The 20,874-nt window shown below is 39.2% G+C and overlaps 1 protein-coding gene across 5 annotated transcripts in view; it reads left to right on the top strand.

Annotated features, from left to right (window-relative positions):
• LOC123998124 (solute carrier family 2, facilitated glucose transporter member 3-like) overlaps positions 1-20,549 on the top strand; it is a 34,438-nt gene extending 13,889 nt beyond the window's left edge. For 3 of the 5 annotated variants that reach the window (XM_046303063.1, XM_046303059.1, XM_046303058.1), the window contains 9 exons: positions 3,002-3,106; positions 3,606-3,766; positions 5,647-5,887; positions 6,144-6,306; positions 10,700-10,887; positions 14,602-14,706; positions 14,845-14,946; positions 16,913-17,116; positions 17,291-20,549. In XM_046303063.1, coding sequence (XP_046159019.1) covers positions 3,636-3,766; positions 5,647-5,887; positions 6,144-6,306; positions 10,700-10,887; positions 14,602-14,706; positions 14,845-14,946; positions 16,913-17,116; positions 17,291-17,551 — 1,395 coding nt within the window. In that variant the 5' untranslated portion in view covers positions 3,002-3,106; positions 3,606-3,635 and the 3' untranslated portion in view covers positions 17,552-20,549. The remainder of the gene's footprint in view (positions 1-3,001; positions 3,107-3,605; positions 3,767-5,646; positions 5,888-6,143; positions 6,307-10,699; positions 10,888-14,601; positions 14,707-14,844; positions 14,947-16,912; positions 17,117-17,290) is intronic. The other 2 variants (XM_046303062.1, XM_046303061.1) reach the window with 1 other exon arrangement.
• Positions 20,550-20,874: the final 325 nt, after the last annotated feature.

Genomic DNA, 20,874 nt, shown 5'->3' with positions numbered 1-20,874 from the left:
CACACCTGTGTTAACAAATCATTGACATGATTTCAGCTGGTCCGTTTGTGGCAGGGCTGAAATGCAGTGGACATGTTTTTTGGAGATTCAGTTCTTTTGCATGGCAAAGAGGGACTTTGCAATTCATTGAAATTCTTCTGATCACTCTTCATAACATTCTTGAGTATATGCAAATTGCTATCATACAAACTGAGGCAGCAGACTTTGTGAAAATGCATGTGTCATTCTCAAAACTTTTGGCCGAGACTGTACAGCTGCAGCGCCTGGTATGTCAACTTCTCGGCCTCTGACTGCATGACACTACAGTGGGTAGTGCGTACGGCCCAGTACATCACTGGGGCCAAGCTTCCTGCCATCCAGGACCTCTATACCAGGCGGTGTCAGAGGAAGGCCCTAAAAATGGCCTAAGACTCCTGCCACCCTAGTCATAGACTGTTCTCTCTGCTACAGCAAGGCAAGCAATACCGGAGTGCCAAGTCTAGGTCCAAAAGGCTTCTTAACAGCTTCTACCCCCAAGCCATAAGACTGCTGAACAGCTAATCAAATGGCTACCCTGACTATTTGCATTGACCTCAATTATGTACATATTACCTCAACTAACCTGTATGTGAGTGTAATATTATATTAACTAATATAATCCATCAGTTATACCTTGCCTGCAGTGCAATAAAACATGAACTAGAGTGTAATAGTGCAACTTAATGTTAAGTGTTATCCACCCAGCTTTATATCCTATCATATCCTATTCTGTTGCTGACAGTAGCATGAAACCATGAAAACAATATCTTGCTTTTCTTCTGGCTAGTCTCTTCTACCTAGTAACTGGGTCTGCGTTAATCTTTTGTCTGTGTCGTGCAGCCTTCTCCTTATTTGGCAACGGCATCTAGAGTATAAAGATAACGTGCCTTGAAAATACCTTAAAATGCCATAAAATAGTTTTAAATTATAATATTCAGTATTCATACAACAATTAAATCTGATTTTTTTAATTACATTTTTTAAATTTTACTAGGCAAGTCAGTTAAGAACAAATTCTTATTTTCAATGACGGCCTAGGAACAGTGGGTTAACTGCCTGTTCAGGGGCAGAAGGACAGATGTACCTTGTCAGCTCGGGGATTTGAACTTGCAACCTTTCGGATACTAGTCCAACGCTCTAACCACTAGGCTACCCTGCCGCCCCTTTAATAATTAAATGAAATTATTAAATGTTGTAAACTTGTGAAAACATGGGATAACAAAGCTACTGTCATTCAGCATAATGGGTGACATTGTGGTATAACATTAAACTTTTGTTGTGATGAAGGACAAAAGCGTGATACTGAAGGATGGATTTCATACATAAACATATTTAACAGGCAGTTCTTTGGCCACCTATATAAATTAATGACCTTGACCTATAAATATTATCCTTACTTTTCGTGTTTAATATAGCTTTTTATAAAATAATAACATTAAAATGATGTTTTCTGTGTTGTACTGAAGGACATGCGTTTTTGGTACAAAGGTTACTAGAGGTTGAAAAGGTGAAATCATCAGAGATTTACTCACCTCATCACATTGATAGAGGGTCTTCAATGGGTCTTCTTTGTGATGTCACACACTGTCACATGATTACCTTTAAAATGGCTTTTTACCTTTGTGATACTGAATGACATTGATGAAGAGCAAAAGTCCAGACAAAAGTTATTCAAGTTTTTTATTGATTTTTTAGATTCAGTATGTTGCCCATTAGTCTATATATTGTTGCAAACACACACAATTATGCCATGAGTGTTCATTTTTATTTTTAGGATTAATTTCTAAATTTTAAAAACACTTTTGTCATTAGAATTTTAACACGGACAGTTACACTGAAGGACATTTTGACACTTTAGAGCTCAATAACTCCCTTAATTGAATAGTTTGCAACACAAATATTTCTAGGTCAAGAGAAGGGTAAGAGTTGAGTGATTTAATAACATTATATTTATACATATTTCTCTTTTTATGTTAAATGAATGGTCTTCGAACCCCAAATTTAAATGTCTAGTCTTTGGCCCATCTACTTGTATGTGTAATAGTGTGTGTCATAAAGAGTAGCCTACCTTTGTGTAATAATAACTGTCACTTTCCTACAGCCTACATTATCTGTAAAAGAGATGTGGTATTTGAGATGAGTAGGTTTTGGTCCTTTAAAAGAGACCACATCAAACAGGGGTTCTTTCCCTGGTCTGGCGCAGGGCTTTGTATAGCAGACTTTCATTATAACCAATCAGCTTGGTGCTGCTATGTTGCTCAGCTTGGTGCTGCTATGTTGCCCAGCTTTAAATGTCACAACTGACTATCATTCATCAAAAACCCACAGCTAAAAAGAAAACATCTTCATGCCAGATGTATTCACTTGGTATTTGTTTAAGTAGTAGTTAGGATTCGTATATTAACGCATATTGGACTGGTATAACAGCCGAACCCAATACATTAGGCCTCAACAGTAAAATAAAGTAGCATGAATCCATAGTAGCATAGAGTCTCTATTCTTCTCACAGTTCATCCTCAAGACTCCGGGTCGATCAGGATTGCGAAACATGGTTCCATTTCCACTGTTTTTTAACACCGAGGCTAGTGTGGCAGTGTAGACAGTGACAGCTTGTGGATGCTCAGAGAGAAAGCAGAAGAAAGGGAGAACAATCACAAACAGAATGGTTCATTGTGTATGTTCTACTGTCACTGGGAACAACAAGAGCCTTGTGGGCCAAGACACTGGCTATGACACTGGCTATGATGACAATGACAGAATTATTGTACACTACATCTCCATCCATATGCATTAGACCAGTGGATATCTAATTTCCTGTTTCTCTCTCTCTCTCTCTCGCTATCCTTTTCTCTGTCACTTTCTTGTTATCTGTTTCTCTCTCTCTTTCTATTATTTTAAAACCCCTCTCCCTCCATCACTCCCTCTCTCTCCCCATTTTCACTCCCCCTCTCTCTTCCTCCCTCTATCTCTCCTCCATCCCCAGAAGAAGAAGGGAGTGACCTGTTACCTCCTCTACTGCATCACTACAGCCGTCATCGGCTCCCTGCAGTTCGGATACAACACTGGAGTCATCAATGCCCCTGAGCAGGTGTGTGTGTGTGTGTGTGTGTGTGTGTGTGTGTGTGTGTGTGTGTGTGTGTGTGTGTGTGTGTGTGTGTGTGTGTGTGTGTGTGTGTGTGTGTGTGTGTGTGTGTGTGTGTGTGTGTGTGTGTGTGTGTGATACGGGAGTGGTCATAATGGTCATCATTATTAATGTATTGTTAGTTCAAAAAGGATTGATACCTCCTTTTATAATCAACTTAGCGTTGTGTCATACTAGTTGGCACACACACACACACACACACACACACACACAGAGTTGGATGGATGTGCTGTTGTTTTCAACTTTGTTTCCCCCTTGTGGGCAGTCAGTGGCAGTACTCATCTGTATTGACTATAACAGTCAGGGCTGGAACAGGGCTGGAACAAATGCCTGCACCCTCTGTACATCTCCAGGATTAGGATTTTAGACCACTTATCTAAATCCTCAGTGATATTCCCACCCTTTAACCTCTGAAGGTTCTAAGGTCTGTCATCTCCACTCTCAGAAACTGCGACGGTTCTTCCAGAATGTGTCTATGGATCGTTATGGAGAACCCTTCTCCTCTGGGACTAACACCATGGTTTGGAGCTTCGCTGTGGCCATCTTCAGTGTGGGGGGCATGGTTGGGTCCTTGTCTGTGGGGGTCATGGTGGACAGGTTTGGGAGGTGAGTTAAGGACTAATGATACAAAGAAATGCAGATGTACAGTAAATGTGTGTGTGGAAGTGGTTTTGTGTCTGTAATGACTTTGTACTGTTTTATTTATTTTATTCCCAGCACCACAATGAGAGTTGGGCAGCTTGTAAATATTTGCTCTCAAAGATGAGCCAAGGGCCTTTAGTCGATTCTGTGCTGTAATGTTAATTGAGGCTGTAATGTTCATTGCGGTCTTACCTCCTAACTAGAGGTCGACCGATTATGATTTTTCAACTCCGATACCGATACCGAATATTGGAGGACCAAAAAAAGCCGATACAGATTATTCATCCGATTTTTATATATATATTTGTAATAATGACAATTACAACAATACGGAATAAACACTTACTTTAACTTAAAATAATGATTCAATAAAATCAATTTAGTCTCAAATAAATGGTTTAAATAATGCAAAAACCCAGTGTTGGAGAAGAAAGTAAAAGTGCAATATGTGCCATGTAAAAAAGCTAACGTTTAAGTTCCTTGCTCAGAACATATGAAAGCTGGTGGTTCCTTTTAACATAAGTCTTCAATATTCCCAGGTAAGAAGTTTTCGGTTGTAGTTATTATAGGACTATTTCTCTCTATACCATTTGAATTTCATATATCTTTGACTATTGTATGTTCTAACAGGTACTTTAGTATTGCCAGCCTAATCTCGGGAGTTGATAGTCTTGAAGTCATAAACAGCGCAATGCTTGAGGCACAGCGAAGAGCTGCTGGCAAATGCAGGAAAGTGCTGTTTGAATGTCTGCTTACGAGCCTGCTGCTGCCTACCCCCACTCAGTAAGACTGCTCTATCAAATCATGACTTAATTATAATATAATAACACACAGAAACCCGAGCCTTAGATCATTAATATGGTCAAATCCGGAAACTATCATTTTGAAAACAAAGCGTTTATTCTTTCAGTGAAATACGGAACCGTTACGTATTTTATCTAACGAGTGGCATACCTAAGTCTAAATATTGCTGTTACATTGCACAACTTTCAATATTATGTCATAATTATGTAAAATTCTGGCAAATTAATTAGTTAGGAAGAAATGGTCTTCACACAGTTCGCAACGAGCCAGGCAGCCCAAACTGCTGCAAATACCCTGACTCTGCTTGCACAGAATGCAAGAGAATTGACACAATTTCCCTAGTTAAAAGACATTCATGTTTGCCAGCAATATTAACTAAATGTGCAGGTTTAAAAATATATACTTGTTTGTATTGATTTTAAGAAAGGCATTGATGTTTATGGTTAGGTACACATTGGTGCAACGACAGTGCTTTTTTCGCGAATACGCTTGTTAAATCACCCGTTTGGCGAAGTAGGCTATGATTCAATGATAAATTAACAGGCACTGCACTGCATATGCAATGAAGGACAATCTAGATAGACTAGTAATATCATCAACCATGGGTAGTTAACTACTGATTATGTTAAGATAGATTGTTTTTTATAAGATAAGTTTTATGCTAGCTAGCACCTTACCTTGGCTCCTTGCTGCACTCGCATAACAGGTAGTCAGCCTGCCACGCAGTCTCCTCGCTGAGTAGAACGTAATCGGCCATAATCGGTGTCCAAAAATGACGATTACCGATTGTTAGGAAAACCTGAAATCAGCCCTAATTAATCGGCCATTCCAATTAATCGGTCAACCTCTACTCCTAACCTGACCTCATCTCACCTCTCTTCATCACTCTTTATTTAGCAGGCCATTCATGGTCTCTGGCAGGGCACTGGACTAAATGGCTTCACTCCATCTTTCTAACATCACACCTTTTTCCTCTCTCTTTCTTTCTTTTCTTTCCCCTTTTCCTATCCTCCTCTCTCTCTCTCTCTCCCTCTCCCCAGGCGGAAGTCCATGCTCCTGGCCAATGTGCTGGCCCTTCTGGGTGGAACTCTGATGGGTCTGTCCAGCCTATGTAAGTCCTTTGAGATGGTCATCATTGGCAGGCTGGTCATTGGCGTGTTCTGTGGCCTGTGTACGGGACTGACGCCCATGTATGTGGGAGAGCTGGCCCCCACGCACCTCAGAGGGGCCTTCGGCACCCTCCACCAGCTGGGAGTGGTCATTGGCATCCTGGTGGCACAGGTACCACAGAGAGGACCAGGCACTGGTCATTTAGGTTATTTTGGTTCAAACTCTACTGAGTTTATTGTAATTAATTGAAATTAATGTTATTGAGGTCAACTGATTTAAATGCGGTTCATTTCACTGAATGTAATTGACCGATCTCCTTTTTCTTTATAATCAAGTCAGATAAATCTGTTTTAGTTTGATAATTACTTTTTCTACTACCTTAAGCTTTAACCCTGGCCATCCTGTTGTCCCTCTCTCTGCTCTGTAGGTCTTTGGTCTGGAGTTTCTGCTGGGGTCAGACTCCCTGTGGCCCCTCCTGCTGTCCCTGACGGCAATCCCTGCTGTGGTGCAGAGCATCATGTTGCCCTTCTGCCCAGAGAGCCCCCGCTACCTCCTCATCAGCCTCAACCAGGAGGAGGAGGCTCGCAAAGGTCAGGGAGAGGAGACATGTTACTGATCATATTACACATAGGAGATGTTACTGATCATATTACACATAGGAGATGTTACTGATCATATTACACATAGGAGATGTCACTGATCATATTACACATAGGAGATGTTACTGATCATATTACTCAAAGGATATGTTACTGATCATATTACACATAAGATATGTTACTGATCATATTACACATAGGAGATGTTACTGATCATATTACTCATAGGATATGTTACTGATCATATTACACATAGGATATGTTACTGATCATATTACACATAGGAGATGTTACTGATCATATTATACATAGGAGATGTTACTGATCATATTACACATAGGATATGTTACTGATCATATTACACATAGGAGATGTTACTGATTATATTACACATAGGAGATGCTACTGATCATATTATACATAGGAGATGTTACTGATCATATTACACATAAGATATGTTACATATAATTTTAAATAAAGGAGATGTTACTGATCATATCAAATCAAATTGATTTATATAGCCCTTCGTACATCAGCTGATATCTCAAAGTGCTGTACAGAAACCCAGCCTAATACCCCAAACAGCAAGCAAATGTGGGTGTAGAAGCACGGTGGCTAGGAAAAACTCCCTAGAAAGGCCAAAACCTAGGAAGAAACCTAGAGAGGAACCAGGCTATGTGGGGTGGCCAGTCCTCTTCTGGCTGTGCCGGGTGGAGATTATAACAGAACATGGCCAAGATGTTTAAATGTTCATAAATGACCAGCATGGTCAAATAATACTAAGGCAGAACAGTTGAAACTGGAGCAGCTGCATGGCCAGGTGGACTGGGGACAGCAAGGAGTCATTATGTCAGGTAGTCCTGGGGCATGGTCCTAGGGCTCAGGTCAGTTGAAACTGGAGCAGCAGCACAGTCAGGTGGACTGGGGACAGCAAGGAGTCATTATGTCAGGTCGTCCTGGGGCACGGTCCTTGGGCTCAGGTCCTCCGAGAGAGAGAAAGAAAGAAGGAGAGAATTAGAGAACGCACACTTAGATTCACACAGGACACCGAATAGGACAGGAGAAGTACTCCAGATATAACAAACTGACCCTAGCCCCCCGACACAAACTACTGCAGCATAAATACTGGAGGCTGAGACAGGAGGGGTCAGGAGACACTGTGGCCCCATCCGAGGACACCCCCGGACAGGGCCAAACAGGAAGGATATAACCCCACCCACTTTGCCAAAGCACAGCCCCCACACCACTAGAGGGATATCTTCAACCACCAACTTACCATCCTGAGACAAGGCTGAGTATAGCCCACAAAGATCTCCGCCACGGCACAACCCAAGGGGGGGGCGCCAACCCAGACAGGATGACCACAACAGTGAATCAACCCACTCAGGTGACGCACCCCCTGCAGGGACGGCATGAGAGAGCCCCAGTAAGCCAGTGACTCAGCCCCTGTAATAGGGTTAGAGGCAGAGAATCCCAGTGGAAAGAGGGGAACCGGCCAGGCAGAGACAGCAAGGGCGGTTCGTTGCTCCAGAGCCTTTCCGTTCACCTTCCCACTCCTGGGCCAGACTACACTCAATCATATGACCCACTGAAGAGATGAGTCTTCAGTAAAGACTTAAAGGTTGAGACCGAATTTGCGTCTCTGACATGGGTAGGCAGACCGTTCCATAAAAATGGAGCTCTATAGGAGAAAGCCCTGCCTTCAGCTGTTTGCTTAGAAATTCTAGGGACAATTAGGAGGCCTGCGTCTTGTGACCGTAGCGTACGTGTAGGTATGTACGGCAGGACCAAATCAGAGAGGTAGGTAGGAGCAAGCCCATGTAATGCTTTGTAGTTTAGCAGTAAAACCTTGAAATCAGCCCTTGCTTTGACAGGAAGCCAGTATAGAGAGGCTAGCACTGGAGTAATATGATCAAAATTATTGGTTCTAGTCAGGATTCTAGCAGCCGTATTTAGCACTAACTGAAGTTTATTTAGTGCTTTATCCGGGTAGCCGGAAAAAATCATATTACACATAGGAGATGTTACTGATCAAATTAAATAAAGGAGATGTTACTGATCATGTTACACATAGATGTTACTTATCATTTTACACATAGGAGATGTTACTGATCATAAACATCCCTTTTTCAGGACCCTGTCTTTCAAAGATAATTCGTAAAAATCATTGTCAAGGGTTTAGACACTGTTTCCCATGCTTGTTCAATGAACCATGAACAATTAATGAACATGCACGGTCATTAAGACACTAACAGCTTACAGACGGTAGGCAATTAAGGTCACAGTTATGAAAACCTGGGACACTACAGAGGCCTTTCTACTGACTCTGAAGAACACCAAAAGAAAGATGCCCAGGGTGCCTGCTTATCTGTGTGAACGTTCCTTAGGCATGCTGCAAGGAGGCATGAGGACTGCAGATGTGGCCAGGGCAATAAATTGCAATATGAGACGCCTAAGACAGCGCTATAGGGAGACAGGACGGACAGCTGTTAGTCCTCGCAGTGGCAGACCACGTGTAACAACACCAGTACAGGATCAATACATCCGAACATCACACCTGCGGGACAAGTACAGGATGGCAACAACAACTGCCGGAGTTACACCAGGAACTCACAATCCCTCCATCAGTGCTCAGACTGTCCTCAATAGGCTGAGAGAGGCTGGACTGATGGCTTGTAGGCCTGTTGTATGTAAGGCAGGTCCTCACCAGACATCACCGGCAACAACGTTGCCTATGGGCACAAACCCACCGTTGCTGGACCAGACAGGACTGACAAAAAGTGCTCTTCACTGACAAGTCGTGGTTTTGTCTCACCAGGGATGATGGTCGGATTCGCATTTATCATCGAAGGAATGAGTGTTACACTGAGGCCTGTACTCTGGAGCGAGATCGATTTGGAGGTGGAGAGTCCGTCATGGTCTGGGGCAGTGTGTCACAGCATCATCGGACTGAGCTTGTTGTCATTGCAGGCAATTTGAACGCTGTACGTTACAGGGAAGACATCCTCCTCCCTCATGTAGTACCCTTCCTGCAGGCTCATCCTGACATGACCCTCCACCATGACAATGCCACCAGACATACTGCTCATTCTGTGAGTGATTTCCTGCAAGACAGGAATGTCAGTGTTCTGCCATGGCCAGCGAAGAGCCCGGATCTCAATACCATTGAGTACGTCTGGGACCTGTTGGATCGGACGATGAGGACTAGGGGCATTCCCCCCAGAAATGACCGGGAAGGTGCCTTGGTGGAAGAGTGGGGTAAAATGTCACACTGCACTGCAGTACCAGATACTAACTGTTACCCCCCCCCCCCCCCCCCCCCCTTTGTTCAGGGACACATTATTCCATTTCTGTTAGTCACATGTCTGTGGAACTTGTTCAGTTTATGTCTCAGTTGTTGAATCTTGTTATGTTCATACAAATATTTACACATGTTAAGTTTGCTGAAAATATACACAGTTGACAGTGAGAGGACATTTATTTTTTTGCTGAGTTTATTACACATAGCAGATGTTACTGATCATATTACACATATGAGATGTTACTGATCATATTACACGTAGGAGATGTTACTGATCATATTACACATAGGATATGTTACTGATCATATTACACATAGGATATGTTATTGATCATATTAAATAAAGGAGATGTTACTGATCATATTAAATAAAGGAGATGTTACTGATCATATTAAACAAAGGAGATGTTACTGATCATATTACACATCGTATGTGTTACTGATCATAACAAACCTAGGATATGTTATTGATCATATTAAATAAAGGAGATTTTACAGATCATATTACACACAAGATATGTTACTGATCATATTAAATAATGGAGATGTTACTGATCATATTAAATAATGGAGATGTTACTGATCATATTAAATAATGGAGATGTTACTGATCATATTTTACATAGGAGGTGTTACTGATCATATTTTACATAGGAGGTGTTACTGATCATATTAAATAAAGGAGATGTTACTGATCATATTTTACATAGGAGGTGTTACTGATCATATTAAATAAAGGAGATGTTACTGATCATATTTTACATAGGAGGTGTTACTGATCATATTAAATAAAGGAGATGTTACTGATCATATTTTACATAGGAGGTGTTACTGATCATATTAAATAAAGGAGATGTTACTGATCATATTTTACATAGGAGGTGTTACTGATCATATTAAATAAAGGAGATGTTACTGATCATATTGCACAGCACTCATTTAGGTAACTTTTTTATTTGACTGTTTACTTAGAAAGAATGTGCTGTAAAAGTAATTACATGACAATTACTCTGTTGTTTATTTGGGATTCGTTAGTATCAGAAAGTACCTAGTATTTAAAAAAATATCTCGCCCTCCCTTCAGCCCTGGTGCGTCTGCGTGGCTGTGAGGACGTAAGTGATGACATCCAGGAGATGAAGGAAGAAGGGATGAAGATGGGCATGGAGAAGAAGGTCACTATTCCAGAACTCTTCCGCTCGCCAGCCTACCGTCAGCCAATCATCATCGCCATCATCCTGCAGCTCTCCCAGCAGCTCTCTGGCATCAACGCGGTGAGTAGACTACAACTCCCACAATGCAACATAATTAGGGCCAGGAGTTATTCCATACTACATTATCAAACTAGGAAAAACATTAGGGAAAAAAGCCTTTAAGAAGGACAGAGAGTTTTTCCTTCTCTTAATCCATGACCCCTGATCTAACAATACATGACAGGTGGAAGCAATATGGTGGAAACCTATCCAGCCCTTTTATAAATTAGTAATGAAGGAAAGGAGATGAGGAAAGCGAAGCATAACCACAGATTTCAAAAGAACAAGTTCTCAATGAGCCTTTCCAGATCAAGTTATTCAGCCCAGAGGCTGAGGAAGGAAGCGTTTTATTAAGTGGAATGGATGTAGCATAATAACATGACTAACGGGATGATCACCCTAAGATCTAATGGAGATTGTCTGTCGATAAGGTCAGTTAACCTGGCTGTCAGTCTGAGTTAGCGTTAGCCAAGTTTATCCTGACTCAGACAGACCCAGGTTAAAGGTCAATGCAATGACCTTTAGACTGGGCCAAATTCAGACAGCTGTTAGAGGACTCTTTTACTGAACAATGTGTATGTTTCATATGATTGTGTTTTGCTTTTCGTGTTTTGTGTTTGATGTGTTTATAGATATATATAGTAAAAATGTTGTTTATTGATGTGTATATAGATATGTATAGTAAAAATGTTGTTTATTGATGTGTATATAGATATGTATAGTAAAAATGTTGTTTATTGATGTGTATATAGATATATATAGTAAAACTGTTGTTTATTGATGTGTATATAGATATGTATAGTAAAACTGTTGTTTATTGATGTGTATATAGATATATATAGTAAAAATGTTGTTTATTGATGTGTATATAGATATGTATAGTAAAACTGTTGTATATTGATGTGTATATAGATATGTATAGTGAAACTGTTGTTTATTGATGTGTATATAGATATGTATAGTAAAACTGTTGTTTATTGATGTGTATATAGATATATATAGTAAAAATGTTGTTTATTGATGTGTATATAGATATGTATAGTAAAACTGTTGTATATTGATGTGTATAGTGAAACTGTTGTTTATTGATGTGTATATAGATATGTATAGTAAAACTGTTGTTTATTGATGTGTTTATAGATATATATAGTAAAAATGTTGTTTATTGATGTGTATATAGATATGTATAGTAAAACTGTTGTATATTGATGTGTATAGTGAAACTGTTGTTTATTGATGTGTATATAGATATGTATAGTAAAACTGTTGTTTATTGATGTGTATATAGATATGTATAGTGAAACTGTTGTTTATTGATGTGTATATAGATATGTATAGTGAAACTGTTGTTTATTGATATGTATATAGATATGTATAGTGAAACTGTTGTTTATTGATGTGTATATAGATATGTATAGTAAAACTGTTGTTTATTGATGTGTATATAGATATGTATAGTAAAACTGTTGTTTATTGATGTGTATATAGATATGTATAGTGAAACTGTTGTTTATTGATGTGTATATAGATATGTATAGTAAAACTGTTGTATATTGATGTGTATAGTGAAACTGTTGTTTATTGATGTGTATATAGATATGTATAGTGAAACTGTTGTTTATTGATATGTATATAGATATGTATAGTGAAACTGTTGTTTATTGATGTGTATATAGATATGTATAGTAAAACTGTTGTTTATTGATGTGTATATAGATATGTATAGTAAAACTGTTGTTTATTGATGTGTTTATAGATATGTATAGTAAAACTGTTGTATATTGATGTGTATAGTGAAACTGTTGTTTATTGATGTGTATATAGATATGTATAGTGAAACTGTTGTTTATTGATGTGTATATAGATATGTATAGTGAAACTGTTGTTTATTGATGTGTATATAGATATGTATAGTAAAACTGTTGTATATTGATGTGTATAGTGAAACTGTTGTTTATTGATGTGTATATAGATATGTATAGTAAAACGGTTGTTTATTGATGTGTATATAGATATGTATAGTGAAACTGTTGTTTATTGATGTGTATATAGATATGTATAGTGAAACTGTTGTTTATTGATATGTATATTGATATGTATAGTGAAACTGTTGTTTATTGATGTGTATATAGATATGTATAGTAAAACTGTTGTTTATTGATGTGTATATAGATATGTATAGTAAAACTGTTGTTTATTGATGTGTATATAGATATGTATAGTGAAACTGTTGTTTATTGATGTGTATATAGATATGTATAGTAAAACTGTTGTATATTGATGTGTATAGTGAAACTGTTGTTTATTGATGTGTATATAGATATGTATAGTAAAACTGTTGTTTATTGATGTGTATATAGATATGTATAGTAAAACTGTTGTTTATTGATGTGTATATAGATATGTATAGTAAAACTGTTGTTTATTGATGTGTATATAGATATGTATAGTGAAACTGTTGTTTATTGATGTGTATATAGATATGTATAGTAAAACTGTTGTTTATTGATATGTATATAGATATGTATAGTAAAACTGTTGTTTATTGATATGTATAGTGAAACTGTTGTTTATTGATGTGTATATAGATATGTATAGTGAAACTGTATATATAAACTGTTGTTTATTGATGTGTATATAGATATGTATAGTGAAACTGTATATATAAACTGTTGTTTATTGATGTGTATATAGATATGTATAGTGAAACTGTATATATAAACTGTTGTTTATTGATGTGTATATAGATATGTATATATAAACTGTTGTTTATTGATGTGTATATAGATATGTATAGTGAAACTGTATATATAAACTGTTGTTTATTGATGTGTATATAGATATGTATAGTGAAACTGTTGTTTATTGATGTGTATATAGATATGTATATATAAACTGTTGTTTATTGATGTGTATATAGATATGTATAGTGAAACTGTATATATAAACTGTTGTTTATTGATGTGTATATAGATATGTATAGTAAAACTGTTGTTTATTGATGTGTATATAGATATGTATAGTGAAACTGTTGTTTATTGATGTGTATATAGATATGTATAGTAAAACTTTTGTTTATTGATGTGTATATAGATATGTATAGTAAAACTGTATATATAAACTGTTGTTTATTGATGTGTATATAGATATGTATAGTGAAACTGTATATATAAACTGTTGTTTATTGATGTGTATATAGATATGTATAGTGAAACTGTATATATAAACTGTTGTTTATTGATGTGTATATAGATATGTATAGTGAAACTGTATATATAAACTGTTGTTTATTGATGTGTATATAGATATGTATAGTGAAACTGTATATATAAACTGTTGTTTATTGATGTGTATATAGATATGTATAGTGAAACTGTTGTTTATTGATGTGTATATAGATATGTATAGTGAAACTGTATATATAAACTGTTGTTTATTGATGTGTATATAGATATGTATAGTGAAACTGTTGTTTATTGGTGTTCATGCAGGGCTCATCTGCTAAAGAGACTGTGGTCTCAGCATGACTCCCTTCTTAAATAAAAGTTACATAAAACAATTATAAATACAGCATCAATCAAACCCAGATGGCCACAGAACACACTGAAACAACAGCCCTCTCTGTCTGTAGGAGTAAACATGGGTCGACAACAGCTAGAGTTAACTAGATACATATCCTCATATTGGTTATGAATGTAATCAACTTCCTCTCCCTCTCTCCTACTTCCTCCTCAGGTATTCTACTATTCGACAGGTATATTTGACACTGCCGGGGTGACCCAGCCCATCTACGCCACTATAGGAGCTGGGGTGGTCAACACTCTATTCACAGTGGTGTCTGTAAGTATTTTAACACATATCTGGTCAAGTATAATAATACAGAAATAGTACAGTTTGATAGTGCACTACCTTAGACCAGACTATATGAAATATGATACCCTTGGACACATTCTAAGCACTTCCTTGTTTGATTCACAGCTCTTTCTGGTGGAGAGGGCAGGACGAAGGACCCTGCACCTTATCGGATTGGCTGGAATGGCTGTCAGTGCTCTGCTCATGACCATCTCCCTCTCATTGGTGGTGAGTTTGAATCTTGGTTGTCCATCATTTCAAATGTCAAGAACCCGACAATAACTATTCTTGTCACACCATAAATATCCTTGATTGGATTTAATTCCACTGCTTAACATTAAAAATTATCCGCCGCCATTGTTACAACCCCTATTACTAGCCTGTTCAACCTCTCTTTCGTATCGTCTGAGATTCCTAAAGATTGGAAAGTGGCCGCAGTCATCCCCCTCTTCTAAGGGGGAGACACTCTGGACCCAAACTGTTACAGACCTATATCCATCCTGCCCTTCCAAAGTCTTCGGAAGCCAAGTGAACAAACATATCACCGACCATTTCGAATCCCACCGTACCTTGTCCGCTATGCAATCTGGTTTCCGAGCTGGTCATAGGTGCACCTCAGCCACGCTCAAGGTCCTAAACGACATCATAACCACCATCGATAAAAGACAGTACTGTGCAGCCGTCTTCATTGACCTGGCCAAGGCTTTCGACTCTGTCAATCACTGTATTCTTATCGGCAGACTCAACAGCCTTTAATGACTGCCTCGCCTGGTTCACTAACTACTTCTCAGGTAGAGTTCAGTGTGTCAAATTGGAAGGCCTGTTGTCCGGACCTCTGGTGGTCTCTATGGGGGTGCCGCAGGGTTAAATTCTCAGGCCGACTCTTTTCTCTGTATATATCAATGATGCCGCTCTTGCTGCTGGTGATTCTTTGATCCACCTCTACGCAGACGACACCATTCTGTATACATCTGGCCCTTCTTTCGACACTGTGTTAACAAACCTCCAAATGAGCTTCAATGCCATACAACACTCCTTCCGTTGCCTCCAACTGCTCTTAAATGCTAGTAAAACTAAATACATGCTCTTCAACCGATCACTGCCTGTACCCGCCCGCCCGACTAGCATCACTACTCTGGACGGTTCTGACTTAGAATATGTGGACAACTATAAATATCTAGGTGTCTGGCTAGACTGTAAACTTTCCTTCCAGACTCACATTAAGCGTTTCCAATCCAAAGTTAAATCTAGAATCGGCTTCCTATTTCGCAACAAAGCCTCCTTCACTCATGCTGCCAAACATACCCTCGTAAAACTGACTATCCTACCGATCCTTGACTTCGACGATGTAATTTACAAAATAGCCTCCGACACTCTACTCAGCAAATTGGATGCAGTCTATCGCAGTGTCATCCGTTTTGTCACCAAAGTCCCATATACTACCCACCACTGCGACCTGTATGCTCTCGTTGGCTGGTCCTAGCTACATATTCATCGTCAAACCCACTGGCTCCAGGTCATCTATAAGTACTTGCTAGGTAAAGCTCCGCCTTATCTCAGCTCACTTGTCACTATAGCAACACCCACCGGTAGCACACGCTCCAGCAGGTTTATTTCACTGGTTATGCCCAAAGCCAACACCTCCTTTGGCTTCCTTTCCTTCCAGTTCTCTGCTGCCAATGAAAATCACTGAATTTGGAGACTCATATCTCCCTCACTAAATTTAAGCGTCAGCTGTCAGAGCAGCTTACCGATCGATGCAGCTGTACATAACTCATCTGTAAATAGCCCATCCAACCAACTACCTACCTCATCCCCATATTTGTTTTTGTTTTTCTGCTCTTTTGCACACCAGTATTTCTACTTGCACATCCTCACCTACACATCTATCACTCCAGTGTAAATTGCTAAAATGTCATTACTTTGCCACTATTGGCCTATTTATTGCATTACCTCCTTACTTCAATTGCACAGACTGTATAAAGATTTTTCTAGTGTTATTGACTGTACGTTTGTTTATTCCACGTGTAACTCTGTGTTGTTTTTTTGTCGCACTACTTTGCTTTATCTTGGACAAGTCGCAGTTGTAAATGATAACTTGTTCTCAACTGGCCTACCTGGTTAAATAAAGGTGAGAAAAAAAACTAAAACAAACATGTTTGATCCCTCCATTCCCTCCCTCCTCTCTGAGTAGAAGACCAACCCGTCTCTGAGCTACCTGGCCATCGTGGCGGTGTTTGCCTTCGTGGCCAGTTTTGAGATGGGTCCAGGTCCTATCCCATGGTTCATAGTTGCTGAGTTGTTCTCCCAGGGGCCTCGGCCTGCAGCTATGGCCGTCGCCGGCTGCTCCAACTGGACCGCCAACTTCCTGGTCGGGCTGGGCTTCCCCAAACTGGAGGTTGGTTCTTCTTCCTCATCCTACCCCTCGTACTACAGACACCTATGTATATGTATCAAGATAAATCTGCAGGCCTCAAAGCTGAATGAATTGGATTGGCACCGTTATAAGACCAACACATCAGACAAACTTCACAGCTTAGATTGTGTTACTCTCTAACCTCCTCCTTTACAGGAGCTGTGTGGTCCTTACGTCTTCATCATCTTCATGATCTTCCTCATATTCTTCATCGTCTTCACCTACTTCAAAGTCCCGGAGACCAAGGGGCGGACCTTTGACGACATTGCCAAAGGATTCGCCGGCACTGCAGGAGCCCGATCTCCTCCCCCAGAGGGTATGGTCACCCTGCCCGTCTCCCCGACAACGGAGAAAGTTCCAATGGTTGAGTTTCCGACGGAAGAGAAGGAGAAGAAGGGATCGTCAGCGAATCCGTAGATAGTGGAACATTTAGAGAACAGGGTTACAGGGTTAGACAAGCCCCTTGTGCATAGATAATGTAATGTAGTTTAAGTTTTAAAAAAAACATCCATTTGATGTTGAATTGGACTTTTAAAGTGCAGGACTAGAGATATGCACTGTTATGGAAAGGTGCTTCCATATGAAATAGCAGCTTAGTGTCGGGTGTGTGTATAGTGTGTGTTGGGAATAGGGTCGGGGATGATAATGCAGGCATCATGAGAGTACGTGTCAAAGAGGATTTATGTTTACTGTGTGTGTGTGTGTGTGTGTGTGTGTGTGTGTGTGTGTGTGTGTGTGTGTGTGTGTGTGTGTGTGTGTGTGTGTGTGTGTGTGTGTGTGTGTGTGTGTGTGTGTGTGTGTGTGTGTGTGTGTGTGTGTGTGTGTGTGCGCCTTCAGCCATTTTCTTTTTAAACTGCCTAAAGTATTTATTACTGTAAGTTATTAATGATCATTTGTAATGATCTTTTACCAATGCCCAAGTAATTTATGACATTTATTTTTAGGTGACTTACCTCATAGAGGTAATCATAAATTAATCAATGACAATTTTTTACGGTACTTTTTAATGATTGACATTACAATAAAAACCTTTATATTATTAGCATTTAAGAGGATAAACATTCCAACAAATATGTTCAGTAATAAACTTCCCGTATTGTCCTTCACTTGGGTGAAAGGGTATTAGGATTTGGGTTGATGTGTACTGAGGTCAGTGGGTTTGGGAGGATAGTACGGGAACCTAAAAAGGGTTTCATCTGAAATCCTCTCTGCCTGGTGTATCCTAACCTAGCCTATCTGTCTCTCTGCCTGGTGTATCCTAACCTAGCCTATCTGTCTCTCTGCCTGGTGTATTCTAACCTAGCCTATCTGTCTCTCTGCCTGGTGTATCCTAACCTAGCCTATCTGTCTCTCTGCCTGGTGTATCCTAACCTAGCCTTTACTTCTCTGGAGCCTGACCTTGAACTGTCACAGAGACTCAACAGCACGACATGTCTCTCCATGAACACTGCTTCAGTTAGAACACTGGCCCACCAATGGCTCACCCATATCTGTGGCTTCTGTCTGCCTCATCAGACTACATACAGTATACGCTTCCAATGCCTGGCTGGCCTATCATAGCTGTGCTAATGAGGGGTTCAGTAGTAAAATGTATTCAAATCTCCAAATAGTACATCAAACATAGATTCTGGGTTTGGCCAGTATGATAGTAGAATTATTTGACAGCATGGAAACAGTCTCTTCAAGACAGTTAGATTGAGAGAATGTGTGGAGGAACATTGAAGAATCTAAGATGTACTCCAACTCATGGGGTGGCAGGTAGCCTAGTGGTTAGAGTGTTGGGCCAGTAATCAAAAGGTCGCTGGATCGAATCCCCGAGCTGACAGGGTAAAAATATGTTGTTCTTCTCCTGAACAAGGCAGTTAACCCACTGTTCCCCGGTAGGCTGTCATTGTAAGTAAGAATTTGTTCTGAACTGACTTGCCTAGTTAAATAAATGTTCAATAAAACATGTATGTATCAGATACGGGTAGAGGTAATATATGGAGCAAAGCCATTCAACCCCTATGGAACAAGGACATTCAACTAGTACTTGGAAAGTCTACATTGACCTCAGTATGATGTATAGTTGCTGCACCGGTTTTGGAGTGAGATCTAACAATCTAACGTGAGCTGTGTTTGCTTTGTGTGTGAAGACTTCTATATATTCTATATATCATAGAATAGAATTTATCATAGACTAAATGTGAATTTCTAGTCATTTGATCAACTTAAAGTATATGATCACAGTAGAAGACAATATATGATTTGTTAGGAACATAGATTTGTTTGGAACATCCTGAAAATAGTTGTTCCAACAAGGTGTCTACCGTTAAATGAGAGTTTATACCAACCCCACCAACAGTGTGTAAAAATCATAACATTTCAGTGGTGTAATACTCTATTGTGATGGTGGAGTCTTGTGTAGGTTTTGACCAGGTTAGTTGTTGTTATACATGGTTGTAAGTTATTTCTACTATATTGTCGCTAGTATTCCATAATGATGGCAAATATCTTCTCTGTGTCTCATACAGTATCTACTAATGCATTTTGGTTGTGTTATTACTCATGTGATGTTGTTACTCATTGATAACTGAGCACCTTTCTACCTTTTGGCCTAAAACAACATATGACCTATCATCACTTTGGCAATCTGTCTTTTCTTCGATGGTTGTGAATGTGGTGTGTACATATACAGAATGTTAATATGTGTCTGTTGCAAAATACATTCCTGTTATGAAAGCTTTCCTCGTAGCTTTCATAACTCATTTCATAATGTTTCTGGCACATACTACTGAATGTTGCTATGGTGATGTACTCTACCATTCGCTGCCATACATATTGTGCTAACATGATGTTAATGTGTATATTATGAATGCGGTGGTTTAATGGGAGCTCTTGTGTATTAATTCATTGTCTTAGTATGTAAATGTTCTACTGTACAGGAAAATTTCTTCTTCTTGAATAATTACATTTCTTGGTCCAATCCTTTTTAATTTTAACAACCTAGAAAGTTAAAGACTAGCCTCCCTCCTCGTCCACTGTACAAAAACGTAAAATTTGTGGGTTTTTTTCTTCCTTATTATGTTGTAATAAAGAGTCACTCAAGCTTTGAGCAACTAAAATAAAATATGTTTTTATCTGAAAGGGAATCTGTGACTATATTTTTGCGCCATTGAAAAATGAGAAGAGTCTTATATTCTCAGTTGGGGTTTTTTCTTCCTCAAAGACATAAAGTCACTTTCCGTGTATCTGTGTGTGTATATCAACCTCACTGTATGTATTCTGTGTGTGTTTATTCTATGGTTATTTCTGTGTTCTTCTTCTTGGTGAAAAATACATTTCCCATGATACAACACAAAACCTCCTCTGCCTTGTAGAATTCACTAAACACTGTAACAACGTAATGACGTTTGACCTGGAAATAAAGCCACTAGTGACCATACCAACTGGTGAGTGCTGATTCCTTGTACAGTCAAACACTCAACTCCCAGTTAGTGCAGCACATGTGATAAGTGCAGTGCACATCACCAGTCCTCATTCAATTATTTGTAATTTTCTCCTGATATCCCTGATTCTCCTGATACAGTGTCTGCATGTCCTGGTTTAGTACACACATTTACAACAGTGCCAAACCGTTGCATTAGTCAGAGGTCTACTGTTACTCTAGGCTAGGGTAGATGGATTACATTTCTTACTGTCTCTGCCTACCTTAATGAGGATCACAGTTCAGCAGATACTTCTCCAATCTCTGAGGGGTT

Source organism: Oncorhynchus gorbuscha, linkage group LG15 (genome assembly GCF_021184085.1).
Source record: "Oncorhynchus gorbuscha isolate QuinsamMale2020 ecotype Even-year linkage group LG15, OgorEven_v1.0, whole genome shotgun sequence".
In the NCBI taxonomy this organism is placed as follows: Eukaryota; Metazoa; Chordata; class Actinopteri; order Salmoniformes; family Salmonidae; genus Oncorhynchus; species Oncorhynchus gorbuscha.
Note: the sequence above shows the minus strand (reverse complement) of the source record. Positions and strands in the feature narration are given on the sequence as shown.